This window comes from Molothrus aeneus, chromosome 9 (genome assembly GCF_037042795.1).
Source record: "Molothrus aeneus isolate 106 chromosome 9, BPBGC_Maene_1.0, whole genome shotgun sequence".
Taxonomy (NCBI): domain Eukaryota; kingdom Metazoa; phylum Chordata; class Aves; order Passeriformes; family Icteridae; genus Molothrus; species Molothrus aeneus.
The window spans coordinates 9,718,749-9,733,198 of record NC_089654.1 but is presented as its reverse complement, the minus strand read 5'-3'; the positions used below and the strand labels follow the sequence as shown (position 1 = coordinate 9,733,198).

The following is a 14,450-nucleotide window of genomic DNA, read 5'->3' as shown; positions in this document are numbered from 1 at the left end:
TCTTTCCCAGGTAAAATATTCCCCCTACTCATCAATATGTATTAGTCTGTATTTCTCAGTACGTATTTATTTATTCACTCTAGCAGATACAGATCTCTAAACAAAGTCCAACACTAAAATTGTACCACAGGGCAAGCAGCTTCCTTTAAGCAGTAACTTTGAAAGCATTTCATAATTTTGAGCACTGACTTTGTATATATGTCACAGGCTTCACCACTGTAAGTAGCAACATCTAATTCAGCAGCCTAAAGTTAACTTTATTCCAGTAAAAAAAAAACGATTCTGCTTGACCTGATTGCTGTTTCCAGCCTGCTAAAGGCTTTCTCAGAGTGGACAAGCCCAGACAGATCCCACCTCTACAATGGGAACAGTAGTGCTTTGTATACAACAAACCCCAAAGACCTCCCCGTACTGCCCTGCAGGTTGTTTGAGATGGATCTTTCTGAAGACAACTGGTATGATCAGCAATGCCAGAACACCTTCTAGCACAAGGGGAAAAGTGCTAAAAATTCCTATGGACAGTAACAAAAACCAAACAAAGCAGCCACACTTGAAGAAATCAACAGCAGCAAGAAAACTGTTCTAAAGCAGCAGCTGGAATTTACTGGCATTGGAAAATATTTTTCTGCATTCCCTGTCTCACTGAAAGAGTAGGGCAGGGGCAACACTGAAGCACACACTGTACTCTGACAAACTTACTAATTTGGGAATCTTACAGAGCTGTTGCAAGCTACAGGAAGTTAGAGGAAGTAAAAAGAGCTCTCTGGCTATTTTAATTTGTGCTAGGTGAGATCCAAGACAAGAGCAGCAATGGAAAAGTTACTCAGAGCAGTATTTGCCTCTTCCATCCCTGAGCAGTCCAGATTCTGTTCAAATGGAAGAGAAGGTTCCTTCTCAAAGCAGCAGTTGCCAACAGCTTAGCTCATCCTGGTAAGCTTTTTGCACGATCATTTATGATTACATTTATTAAATATTCCCACAAGTAAGCTTGTAATTGTTGGGTTCTTACAGGTGCTTATTTACAAACCCACACACTTTATAACAGTAAGTTTAAAATTTAATCCACTCATAAATGTCAGTTTTTACTGGTTTTCTTAGGGTGCCTTAGAACACATTTCCTGGCTGTAGAAAATCCCAGGGCTTTGCACATTAGTTCAGCTGGGCTATACAGTTCACACCTTGTTGACCTATTACATAATAAAAAGGTATATAAACGTCCATGTCTCAGAGGAAATTAACACACTGATCACCTCTTCCTGAGGGGCACAGCATGCTTAGGAAGATATAAGAAAGCTTTATCTGTTACTCCATTTCCCTTCTCCTAGGTGAGTGGTATGTGAATTCCAGCATGCCCCACACTGAAATCAGCATATTAATGGCCAGATCACAAGACAGTAATTTCCATTTTGATTCAGCAAAGGGACATTTATTATACAGGAAGCTGCATTTGACAATAATGAGCAGGAGAAAACCCTTTTTCTCTGAGCACACCAAATTTTACATGAGAATATAAGGTCACTGTCCCTTCCTTCATGAGAAGCTTTACTCTGAATTTCTGAGTGAAAAATTGCTTTGGATCAGGCAGGCACCATGTGTTTGGATGCAATACCATTTCTGGAGTCTGCAGGTGGGGGCTGAGCTTTCCAAAGCCAAATCCTACCTCTAACCAAACCCTTTAGTGCTCATGTAATCAAAGGGCTTCATAAACATGAGTGAGATGTACCCCTATCCAGGAAAAGCAAGCTCTGCTGTACTAAGGTGAAATAAGAGGAGTTAAGTAGCTCATCCATAGTAAGGTCCACAAACATTTTAAAAATTAAATTATGCTATGTGGTACCAAGAGCAGCAGTCACTGCCCCCATTCTCACCTTTATACCACTCTCTTCTTGAGCATGGACTATTGTACTAATACAAAGTAAAGAGAGACATCAGGCCAAAACAACCACCAAAAGCATCAAAGAGATGAGACTTCTTAAAAGCACTCACTTGGACACAATGCTGGCATCAGTTCCAGCACAGCCTGGTTGGGAATCCAGGGCCAAGTTTTGTGCAGTAAAATTTTTTAAAGTTGCCTCTACTTCAGTTGAGCAAACTGGACATTGCCAACATCAGCTGAATGCAGTGGAAGCTCAGGTTCTCTTATTTTATATAAACTGGTTTACTATACATTGGTACTAGTAACTCTGTTACAGGATAACCAGCAGAAGAGATCCACTGCCCTGGAGTTTTCACAATAAGGAGCCAGGAAGGTATCTACTATCACAATTTTACTTGAATAATTGCCAGAAAATTTTCTCCATACAGCACATGGCCTACAGCCTTACAGATATTAAATCATTTCAGTCACAGTCTGGATTTTATGACACAGGCTAAGCATTTGGCTGTCAAACCCCTTTTCCAAAAGGCATCATACAGACACTTCAGAATAGTTTAATGCCTGATCTTGATGTGTTTGTCCCCTCTGTTTGTAAGAGCAACTCAGTCCTTCCTTCATAGCTCAGTAGCCTGCACACAACAACAGCTGGATTTTGTCAGCTCAGGGGTTAGCCAGTGTCAATGGCATCCAACTGGTTATGGTCAGCCTGAGCAGCCTGCAAGAAGCTGTTCAGTGTGCCAGACCTGTTGGTTTGGCATGACAGAACACAGAATTGAAGAAACACAAGACAGACCTTTGAGCAAGGGGAAGGGAAGGATTATAAAAACTGAAAGGGACTTCCTGGGTTGCCAGAAGGTACACTGCTTCTAGAGGTAGGCTCTTCAAGTCTCTTCTGTATATGCTTTAAGCTTTATCTTCAAAAGCCAGAGGGATTTAGAGAACTCCAGTTTAGGTCTCTCCCCTTCAAGTAAGATACTCACATTACAGCAGTTAAAGGCCAGCTGGAGGAAGTCAGGAGGACAGTCTCCCACCATGTGCTGGAAGGAATCATAATCTAATCCAAAATTCTGTACAAATGACAACAAAGCATAGAGAAATAAATGAGGTCTTCTATCTAGCTCAAAGCATCTTCTTTTAGGAGGTCCCTATGTGAAGTTATCAGGAATAACCATAAGCACCTTTCTCAGCAACCACATAACAGAGGAGTTTGAGAAAACTTCATGCACACTCCAAACTGCAGCGTCCCCAGTGGGGATTACTGATACAGGACAGCTGTAAGAGAATGGGCTGACATCAAAGCCCATCCTTCCTCCTGGATTCAAATGCAATCCATTGCACTTGAAATGTTGCCTGTGTGGATTTGGAAATACCATATACTGTGATGTTTCACTGTAGTGATTTTCATAGTGCAAATTAACAGCCCACTCCAAAACCAGAGGCTTTGCTATGATGGAAATGTATCAGTTAAAATAACTTTTTAGTTATTTTACATTTCCATCATAGCAACTAACTTTTCAGTGGATGGTAAACTGGTAATTCAAATTATCCAGTTCCTTAAGTGCATGTCTATAAAATCTGAAGGGCAGACTAAAAAAGAATCTTTCTTTTATTGCAGTCTGAGACTTAAGCAATTTTCCATTTTCAGAAATGGAGGAGGATAGACAATTTGGAATAACCCCACAAAGGGTCAAAAGCTTCCCTGTAGATGGGGTGAATAAAGAAAAAAGTATCTTTAATTACTCAATTATAGCTGAGATCCACTGTGCTTAGCAGAGTTCACACAAAAATATGGGTTAACTTATTTTAGCTGCTGTTAACACTGCTCCTGCCTCTTTCACAAGGAGGGGGCTGCTTAGTGCACACAGAATGCCAAAATGTCTCGTTGTGAACCTGGCAAGAAGTCTACATGAGCTATCACTCCACAAAAGGAAGAGTTTGCATTGCAGTGCTCTCGATGTCCTGCCAGTTAGGGGCAGAAAGGATTCCCATGAGGATTGCAGCTGCACAAAGCCTCTGAGAAAGTGTCTTCAATGGAGCTTCCCACAATAACAGCATAAAGAGCAAAAGCTTTTTACAGGCTATTTTTAATGTCACACCTATTCATCCTATCTTTGACAGCAGTGGCAGAAGTTCTAAAGGCTGAGCTGTTATCATGGCAGACTCACCACCTCCCACCAATGTTATAAACACAACCACTTACCTCTGTGCGAGGGAGATAGTCTGGGTCTGCCTGTATTCTTGCTATAATCTCACACAGAATTATGCCATAGGAGAACACATCTGCCTGAGAGAGAAAAAATTCAATAGACACATGGTTCAGCTATGAATGCTCAGTGCTCTTATCTGCCACTGAGTTTCTCCTTACCCTAAATGGCTATCATGAAACAACTAAACAACACCACAAACACTGAGCAACTGCATTAAAGCTAACATTTTCCATGTGAAGAAACCCATGCTCACAGAAAGCATTCTTGTTGTACAAATAACAATGATAACCTTAAAATTCTTTCAAGAGGAAAAAAAACCCACCAAACTACTCTTAATTCAGCAATAAAATTTTTTAAAAAAATTAAAAATCCTTCCTCGCACAAAGAATAGTGAAGTTCCATCTGATGTCCTACACATGGGAATAATTAAAAACATAGCCAAAACATGACATGCCCATATATCACTGTGGTTAGAAAAACAGGTTTAGAATACACAATTCACAGCCCAGCCAGAACATTAATGCTATTTTCAAGAAAAATTACATTTTCCTCTTCTCAGTTCAGTACCTCTGGAGAAAACTGTCTTCCCAAAGCTTGAGCTATCTAGCAGCACTGTATATCAGGTTTAATTTCCATGACGTTTAGTAAGCACTTATCTGACTACCTCTGGAGCTGCACAGTTCCTCAGATTTCCACCCACCTGAATTTTTCAGGCAATAAAATTTAGGAAAACATGGAATACAAAACTACAGGGCAGAAGCATGAATCCCTCATCCCTTATCAGGTTTGTTTATATGTCATTCATGCTGATGAGGTATGACATCTGCTTCCTCTTTAGTTCTCCCCATGGTAGGGTCAATGAGGAATGTGGCATCATAGATTTAGGTACTTTATTATTAATTTAGGTCAATTAAACTCTTTTAAAAGCTTTGAAATGGTAATTATTACATTCATTACTGAGGTAGTTTCCTGCAAGTTAAAAGTACCACCAATTAAACAGAGTATTAACTACTAGGTATAGAGAGGTACAGGAGGTGGCCTTTATCACATAAAAGCTGCACTGGCAGAGCTGAAGTAATGGAGACAAAATCCTGTGTAAAGAAGAGACTGATTGAAAACACCACTTCTAAAACCCAGTGTGATGTGATCCTCCTCTGAAAGAAACATTTCCCAATGACACAAACAGGAAAACTTAGAAATACCTTTGGAGAACATTTTGTCTTATCAAGGTATCTCACCTTAAGACATGCTGGTTTATTTTTATATTTATACACACACACACATATACATACATAAATATAGATACATAGACACACACACAGAATTGTGCAAGTTTACATACAGATCTTTTACTTCTACCCAGGTTTCACTACTGTACAGTTATGGAAGCTACTTTGCTACATTTCTCAGACTTGGTTAAATTAAATGGTGTTAGGTCAACAAAACATTTCTATATTTAAGTTTGTGGGATATTTCAGAATGGAAATAGCATAACAGAACAATCATAATGCCAATTCTATTTCCATACAAGATTAAAAACCACGAATTACAAATATTAGCTATTTAATTCTCAATCTCCCTTAGTCTGTTTCTGTTACTAAGTACAGAAACATCACAAGTGAAAATAACAATAGTTTTAATATGATGGAAATTCTAAATCTTGCATACTGCTACAGAAGAAAAACATTTGACAACTAACTGCATTTATATCATGTACCTACCTTTTCATTGTAGGGCTCATCTCTGAGAACTTCTGGTGCCATCCAGAAAGGTGAACCCACAACTGGTAACTTCTCACTATATAAATGTGGGATAGATAGGGATGGGAGGTGGTGGGAGAGAAGGAAGAATCATTAATTAAATGCTCAAGCATTGCTACTAACTTTCCCAATCAATTACTCATATTTTATTTCCAGTTTAACGTGTCCAGCTACTTTAAAAGAATGTTTTATGTTAAGGTCACAGCTGTTCAATAGTTTTTATTGCCTAATTCTTGGCAGAGTTGGCTCCTTCATCTACACATAAAAAGGTTTGTGGACATCAGTTTTGGGCTAAATGCCAAGTTCTCCATTCATCCAGCAAGACATTCAGGTATCCATCCCTAGATGTATATGCAGCTCTGAATGAAGTCAAACTTATTTATTATTAAAATAATAAAGATTTTTAAATTGTATTTAAAAAAATAAAAATCAAGATGGACAGATGAATCCATTAGTATGGAAAAATTAAAAGTACTCAGAGTAAACCAATTTGAAAAAATTGCAGTTTCCATAAAGCTGAATACTGGGGCCTTAAGAAAGGTTCCAGCCTGTCACCCAGCTGATCTTGAGGGAATATCTATTTAAAAAAGAAAAGGCCTCTGAAGGTCTCAAAGTAGCATGGCTTGCTACCAGCAAACTTGAAAGAACAAAGCTGCTTTTGAAAATGGAGGTAAAAGTAGATAAATACAAAATAGTGTCTAATAGTGCTAATGCAGCCATTCTATTATGTTGTTGGCTTTAGTCTCAAGCTACCTTAACTGTAATCTCAGTTTTCAGAGCATCTCAAAGCTGGGTATTAAGCACACCTTAAGGCACCTGTAGTGTCTTGCTGATTTTGTGATGGGTTCATCTGAATACAGCTGAAGCTTTCAGCACCTCACAGGGTGCTCCAGAGCAGCTACAAGACAGACACTGGCTGTACTTATCAGTAGTTTGTAAATTAAGATGTTCACTTTGTTAAGCTTTTAGACCCAATGTTTCACCAATATTAATGCAAGCCTTCAGATCTCTCAATGTATGGTTTTAGGATATGTGCAGTTTAAAAACTGTGCAGAGCTGAGATCAACTTTCATTGTTTTCTTTGCAGTCAAAAGTGCTGGAAGGCTTTTATTTATTTTATGCAGAAGCACACACTGGAGAAAATCTGACAGCACATTTCACAGTCAGAATACTCTGCAATACACAAGTGAATATACAGAGAGAACAATGAAATCCTTGTCCCTGATCTCTTTAATGGAGGGATGACAAAAGGACTATTTTCAATTGTGACAATAGCTTGTGACAGTCCCCTGTGCATTCCTCAAATGAGTTAAGATTATAATTTCATCCTGGGGAAAAGAAAATTGTGAACTACTGTTAGACAGTAATTTTATAATTAATTTTATTTTACTCTGCTATAATCCTGGATCTTAAAAACTAACCCAGAGGTTAAATAAGAATGATGCTGGAATGACAACGAATATTGTTTATGAAAGTGCAAAGAAATGAAAGTTGCTTGAAATCAACAAATGACATTTATTACAAAATCATCCCAATCCAGAATGCTGGACAGTATTTTTGTGTTTGCTTTGTGTTTTGGGTTTTTTTACACCCAAAATTCCCAAGTACCACCTTAAGAGATCTACCAAAAAGCTTGAGCAAATCCTTTAGTGCTTGGAATATTTTTGAAGAATCAATGTCACCACTAAACATCAAAAATGGACAGTAATTAAGGCTGGAACATTTTGGCTATCCAGCCTGCAGTTCCAGACTGAAGACTGAGGGTATTTTTTGAAAATTCTGTACCAGAGTTAATAACAGTCTCAGGGACCTGGCTCCCAAGAGCTTCTGGCCTGCATTTGTACTACAATTCTCACTTCATTTAGATTAGCTCACATACCTGTGATCAGGAATTTTCTCTGCTAAACCAAAGTCTCCAACTATTGCTGAGTATCCATTCTCATCATGTTTGATTAAACAGTTCTGGAAAAAAAAACAAAACAAAAACCAAACAGAAGAGTTATTATCTGGGCATGAAACCTCTGTAACATTCCAGATTAAAAATAGATAAAACAAGACTACAAATATAGTTTGGAAGATATTCATCTATGAGAAGCTTTTGTCTGAGAGCAACAACCCTTTTCTCCCACCCTCCCCCTGCACAATCACATGTCTATCAAACTTAAGATGCTGCAACCAGCCTTCCACTTAGCTAATAATCCACTTAAAAACTTGCTGAGAAGGCAGGCAGGCAGCCACAGGCAGCACATACCCTGCTAGGTTTTAACAAGAATTAAGATGATTTAGCTCCCTTATGCTCAAATATGCAATACACGCTGTTCACTATGACACCTTACATTTTCTCTTTACAATTCGCCTGTACCTGACCAGAATACAAGATCAGAGCAGACTCTAAATACCTTTCTATGTTTTGTTGCATTAACTACTGAAAAGGAACTTGCTGCTTTGCAAAAAACTTCCATCAGAAAATATAAGATGTGACCAAGTTATATGTATGTGCTTTTAGAGTCTCAAAATTCTTTACTTTACAGTACATCATAAGACATGATTTAAGAGAAAAGTAATAGGGAAATGCTGTCAGTCTTTTCCTTTCAGATGTGCCCTCCAGTGTCAGGATGGAGGGCAACTTAAGGACACACACAGATAATTGTGCTCTAACAGCATCACATCCCACATAGGCTATTATCGATTTCTTTTTATTTTTTATTTACAACTCTGAGAAATATGCTCTGACCATTCCAGTACCACTTGCACCAAATGAATCAATAGCTGATACCCTGCATTTTGTTCTGTCCTGCAATGGATGGAACAAGACAGAGAATTCATTCCTTTCGCACGTGTTGTTCTGTATCCTCCTGCGGGCAGGACAATAGCAGTGAGCAGCAAACCCACTGCTGACTCCTGCCGAGTGGTACCCTGCATTAATTAGCTAAACAGCAGGAAACACTTTCTGCCTTTATTGTGCCTGGATACACAAAAGCCCCTCACTGACCCCAGAGCATTAGCTTGTCTGTATAATGCAACTACCAAGAAAAGCGAGTCCCTTGTCTAAAAGATCAAGTTCAGGTCATCACTGTTTACATTATTCAGAGACGATTGTGGCTTAGGCCATGAAGTGAGTTTTCTTCCTGCCAATTAAAAGGTTAAGCAAGCCACTCCTGTGATCATGTAAAGAAAGTGCATGCCAGCCTCTTGAAACACATGCCAGACTCCTGAGATGCAAAGCTTTATTTGTTTAGCATGACTCAAGTATAATAACTACAGTTAGTTTGGGGATCCATAAACATGCACCAAGTTAAATCAACTGTGCTTGCCCAAAGAGCAGCAAAGCTTCTCAGTTGCGAGCTTTGTTATCTTTTATCAAAGAGTGCATTCATTCAGCTTGCCTCTCTTTAAACATTTGGTCACAGTAAGTGGACTTAAAACTGAGAAGGATAAAACTACTGAAAAATCTTACTCAAATGATTCAGACAAGTGGAATTTCATTGTGTACCACACAGAAACAAGTCCATGAGGACACCAAAGATTTTGCAGTGTTCAAGAAGGCTGATACTATTCTGTGCAGAAAAAAAATTCAGGTTATTTTTCTGCCATAGATTTCTCAGTGACTAAAGATGATTCTTAATTCAACATTTTAAAAAAAACCTCTATAATTCGTAATCACTAGTTTTGAAATTTAGGTTTCCTTCTTGCATTATACCTTTGATTATTTACACTTTATTCATTTTGACAAGCAAGACAGCAGTACTTAATTTTACCTTCTGGGTTTTATGGATCATTGTCATTCTCCAATAATCCCTGATCTCCAAAATTTTGAGGAAACAATTACATCCCGACTAAGAACTATTTTCAACGTAACTAAAAATCTACTGATCTTAAGATGCACAATAATTTACAAGCCTGCTTTGTTACCAAAAGGAAGCTTAAATGAACATCATCCTGACAGCAAATATTCCTTCAGGTTCTTACCAGGATCTAATCTCATCCCGTTAGACAGCGATACATCAACTGAAGCTGAACAATCCTACCCCCCACCAAGCCCCAGGCAGTCTCAGCTTTCAGGTGCAGCACTGAACTATTATACAAGTAGGTTATTCCTAGATAAATCATACATTAAATCAATGTTGGCTGACAGCTCTGAGCCCCTTCCCCAGTGAGCAGGATTTGCCTGCAGCAGAGCCAGGCTCCCTTGCAGTGCAAGCATTTGGAGAGACCCAGCAGCACAGACACCCCACTGCTGTGGGGTCCACAGGTCCCACAGGAGAGGCCACTCCACCAGGAGAAGGCACCAGGGGGAAGCCTTGGGAAACATTCCTGCTGTAGGGTACTGATATGAGCTGTTCTGCCATGGTGGGCTGCACAAACTGCTCTCTCTCATTAGTGCATGCTTGTCTTTTGTTTGCACATGAAGAAGTGCTGAGTGTGAATTTAAGTTCATTAGGATATGTAGTCCAATACAAGAGTGACTTTTTAATTCACACTTACATCAGCCACAAGCAGGTGACATGTACCATACAATAAAATTCCAGTGTCACTACAAATGCTCACTGTAGTGAAACTAAACTGATTTAATTCATCTGGGGCAAATTTTTACATAGCTAAGCACTGACTTCCTGGAACCCAGAAAGAATGAAAGCCCATTCCTAGCAAAATCAGTAGTAAACCCTTTCTACACACACCAGCATTGTCAGATGTCACTTCCCCAGCCTGTACTGCTCATTCAGGGCAAGACTGTGCAGATGATAAAGCTGCATTTTGTGCTGAGATCCTCCAAGCAGTCAAGGTTAGTCCTCAGCACCACCATACTCCTTTTCTCCACACTTCCCACCCTAGTAATGCCAAACCCACAGCACAGATAATGGAGTTACCAGACTTAAGATGCAATTCATAAATAGGTGACATAACATAGCCCACTGTGGTTCATACACACTCAATGAAAGACAGAAAGAATTCACATTCTACCAACAAGATAAATCAATATCAAACAGGGACAAAGCTTCGGTAGAGACTAAAAGGTTAAAAATAGCTTTTGAATTTAATCTAGAGGTGGTATGTTAGTAGGAAAAGTACAATAGTACAAACTGCACTGTTTCTTCTAACAAAGTGATACTTCTCAGTTTCTGTAAAAAATCAGTGTGGTATGAAGAAGTTCCATTAATGGATTTTAGCTCAGAGATGCAAGAGTTCAAACCCCTCACTAATGCAAAGAGTCTCTCTCAACAACTGCCTATGAAATGAAATGCCAAGCAGCTTCATAACACGAGCTTTGAGAAAGGACTTCTGACTTACTATTGCACTATTTGTATAAGCTGCAAGGCAATAAAACTTGGTGACCTTTTCAGGCTTTCTTTCTGGATCTCTACAGAGCTCTATGTCTTTCCTTTGGCAGCTCACACTGTCAAAGAGGGCAGTATTTGACTTCAGCTGAGTTTTTGAGGGGTTTTTTCCTCCCAAAATAGGGACTTCATCAGTCCTTCCTGAGGCAATCTCTTAATAGAAGCAAGGAGCTCTCTACATGAGTCTGAAAGAGTTAACAGAGCTGTTTATAGCTGTTTATGCAGACAGATGTGAAAGAACATAAAGCCCCCTTTGTGTGTTACAGGAGCTTAACATCTGCTTTGCACAGCATAATCCTACTAAGACCAATGCAATATTCTACCCCCCCATTTTATATAAACAAAAATGAAAATAGACTCAAGAGTTTCAGAGTTAAAAATAAGTTGCTTAGATGAAGAAACATCATTGTTTTATTTTATGATATTACATACAAGCTAAACTCCCCAGAGATTTTAGTGCACTCCAGAAAACACAGAAATGCCACTGCAGTGTCATTTGCAACCTTCTGCTGACTGTTACCAAATTAAAATACTTAAAGGCCAATTGAGATGTATCAGCTGTTCAAAAAGTGTCCCCTGTTTCCCCCAGGAGAAACCCCACTGAGAATTAAATGTGTAACAGGAAGTTTACAGTACTAAATACACTTTTGAAACTATTATGCTTAAGGGAGAGGTTCCATTTGCTTCCCAAAGTATCAGTAGAAGTTTAGTATTTAGACTATCATTAGAAATAGACATCTGTAACAGCTAAATTTTTCAGTACAAAATATCCAGACAAAAAGCTTATTCAAGCACAAAGGGAACCTTGCAACTGCAGCACCAACTTCGAGACTCGTCAGACAAAGGTGCTGTTCATGGCCATGGGGTTTATTTTGTTTTAAAGAAGCAAACAGCACACACGGTAGGAAGGCAGGGCATGTCACTTTCAAGCCCAAAGGCAGTAAATTTATGTTACATCAGATAATCCACAGTAATTGCTTACACACATGACTCTGTCCCATAGTAACTGAGACTGCTCCTCTCTCAGTGAGAGAAGGCTGAGCCATTACATACTGTGAAGTGAAAGCAGATGTTGGCAGGAATACACACACATGTTTATATATATATGTATATATGCCTGGAGATTACAATTTCTACATAGATTTTATCATCAATGGAACTCACAATGTTCCCCAAAACTGCTCACAACCTACTATTGATTATAAAACCTGGTTTTCAATTATATATAATTCTGCAAAATTAAAAGGCATTTGTTTGGAGGTTTGCTCGTTTGTTTTTAATCAAGAGTTTTGGTAGTGGATTTTTAGGGAGGGAGTGTAAACTGTCAAAATATCAGTCTATGGTATCATACTGAATTCGGCATGTTCTCAATGTGAAATGTGATGAGACCACTGTATAAGATGGTTCTGTTGCCACCTCTGCAAAGAGTAGACTGGAACAGAGTAGAACAGTATATGCTGTGTAAAGAATTTGAGAGCACCACTAAGGTGACAAGACAGAGCACAAACCCAAGCCAGGGACTGGCAGGTACCAAGACCAGGGAATAAGCCAACAAGGCTGGCTGTCAGAACCCATCTGTGGCTTCATTTCCATGTAAATCTTTTCATGACAAGTCAAAAGTGCGGACACCACATTTCCTGCCCTATAAAAAGTCCAAGTCACTCTGCCCACACGCCTACTCTGTGCAGGCTGCAAATGGCCAGTCTGACCACTTGTACCTCCTGACAGATTCAAGCCAGGCTGTTGCTATCAGCTAGGGCAGCTCAGCCTGATCAGCTACAGCAGCCCAAGCCCAGAGCCCAGGCACTGAGCTGCTCATGACATGGGGAAGCAGCAGCTGTCGGGGCAGCACATCCCTTCTAACCAGAGCTGCCTCTCTTTCTGACAGAAGGCCATGGGGAAGGGCACCAGTGGGAGATGAGGGCTGACATGCCCCTGGGCTGTCACATCGACTATAATGACCTACATCTACTCTTCTCTACCGTTCTTCCCTCTGGCCTCCTGCAGTATCAATGCTGTTCTGTTCCTCTCCACATGGTGCAATTAGGAAGCGAGATCACCCTGCTATATACTAATGGCCCAACCCACTTATTTTCCAATCTCAGATTGGCAAGGGACAGGAACTTTTCTTTCTTAAAAATTGTTAGGCAGCAAATACATTGACACATATAATTCTAAGAGCAAGACAACTCTGCTGCCATAACTGACACAGTAAAATTTATGTATGACACCATCCACTCCAGGAAGCTGCAGGAATTGGAAGTTTACCAGAAATAGAAAGGCAGAAGTATGGGTCTAAATTAATTGAAATTAGTAAAATTCATATTAAGGGACAGTTCGCAGTGGGCTGTTGTCCCAAGTGTAACATGTAAAGCATGGAGACATTCCTGCACAGAAAGTCTCAGTTTCATTCTGTTCACACTTCAGTCAAGGCCAGCAAGTTTCATAGAAAAATACTCCATTCTCCCACCTTACAAACTCAGCCTGTTCTGACTTTTGCAGATGTCTAAACCCTTGTCTTTGGCTTCATTTGAATAATAAAGACATCCCATCAATTAGTGAAGTTTACTGAAGAAAGAAGGACGATACAGAATAGTATTGAATTTGCCCTTGTTCAGTCCAAGTTTTCTCCCAAGGCAAGAGTCCATCACATCTTCCTTCAGCTTGCTCACACACTATTTACTAGTAAGAATGAAGACAACTCATCCATCACCAGTACAAACCTGGTAAAAGCCAAGGCATATTCTCATGCAGTAGCCAAAAGCTGTAGTCTAAGAACTGAACATTTTGGTGACAGGTTTTCCCTATGGTTATTTTCATTGTTTTTCTTTGGAACAAAGTTACTTTTTAAAAACTTACCAGCCAGCAGTGCAAACATTTGCCCAAAAGGGGAGTAGTTTGCCCAACAGATTTACAGTTTATTTCCTCAATACCTTAATAAGCTAATAAAATTAATGAGTTGTTTAAGGCCAGGTGCTTCATCTACTTCCTTTCCAAACAGAACAAGGAAAGTGGAAACATGACATAAAAAAATTAATAAACTTAAAAAAACCAAAACAACACAAAACCAACCCAAAAATCCCCAAGAAATTTAAAAAACACCGACTATAGCTGTCATCAATTAAATTCTGTATTATTCTTAAAGCAAACAGCTTCTGATGTGACCCACACAGATACTATAACTTTAGTGCTAAGAGCCACCCAAATACAGCATAACTGCTAGTGAATTCTTTGGGTTTGATTTGTTGTTCATTTGTTTTTGAATAACCTT

The 14,450-nt window shown here is 39.3% G+C and overlaps 1 protein-coding gene across 1 annotated transcript in view; it reads right to left on the bottom strand.

The window, feature by feature from the left end:
• The window catches only part of TESK2 (testis associated actin remodelling kinase 2), a 68,560-nt gene that overhangs the window by 7,246 nt on the left and 46,864 nt on the right, over positions 1-14,450 (bottom strand). Inside the window, exons 5-8 of the mRNA XM_066555531.1 lie at positions 7,723-7,805; positions 5,805-5,880; positions 4,077-4,160; positions 2,857-2,943 (exon numbers count right to left, since the gene is read on the bottom strand). Coding sequence (XP_066411628.1) covers positions 2,857-2,943; positions 4,077-4,160; positions 5,805-5,880; positions 7,723-7,805 — 330 coding nt within the window. The remainder of the gene's footprint in view (positions 1-2,856; positions 2,944-4,076; positions 4,161-5,804; positions 5,881-7,722; positions 7,806-14,450) is intronic.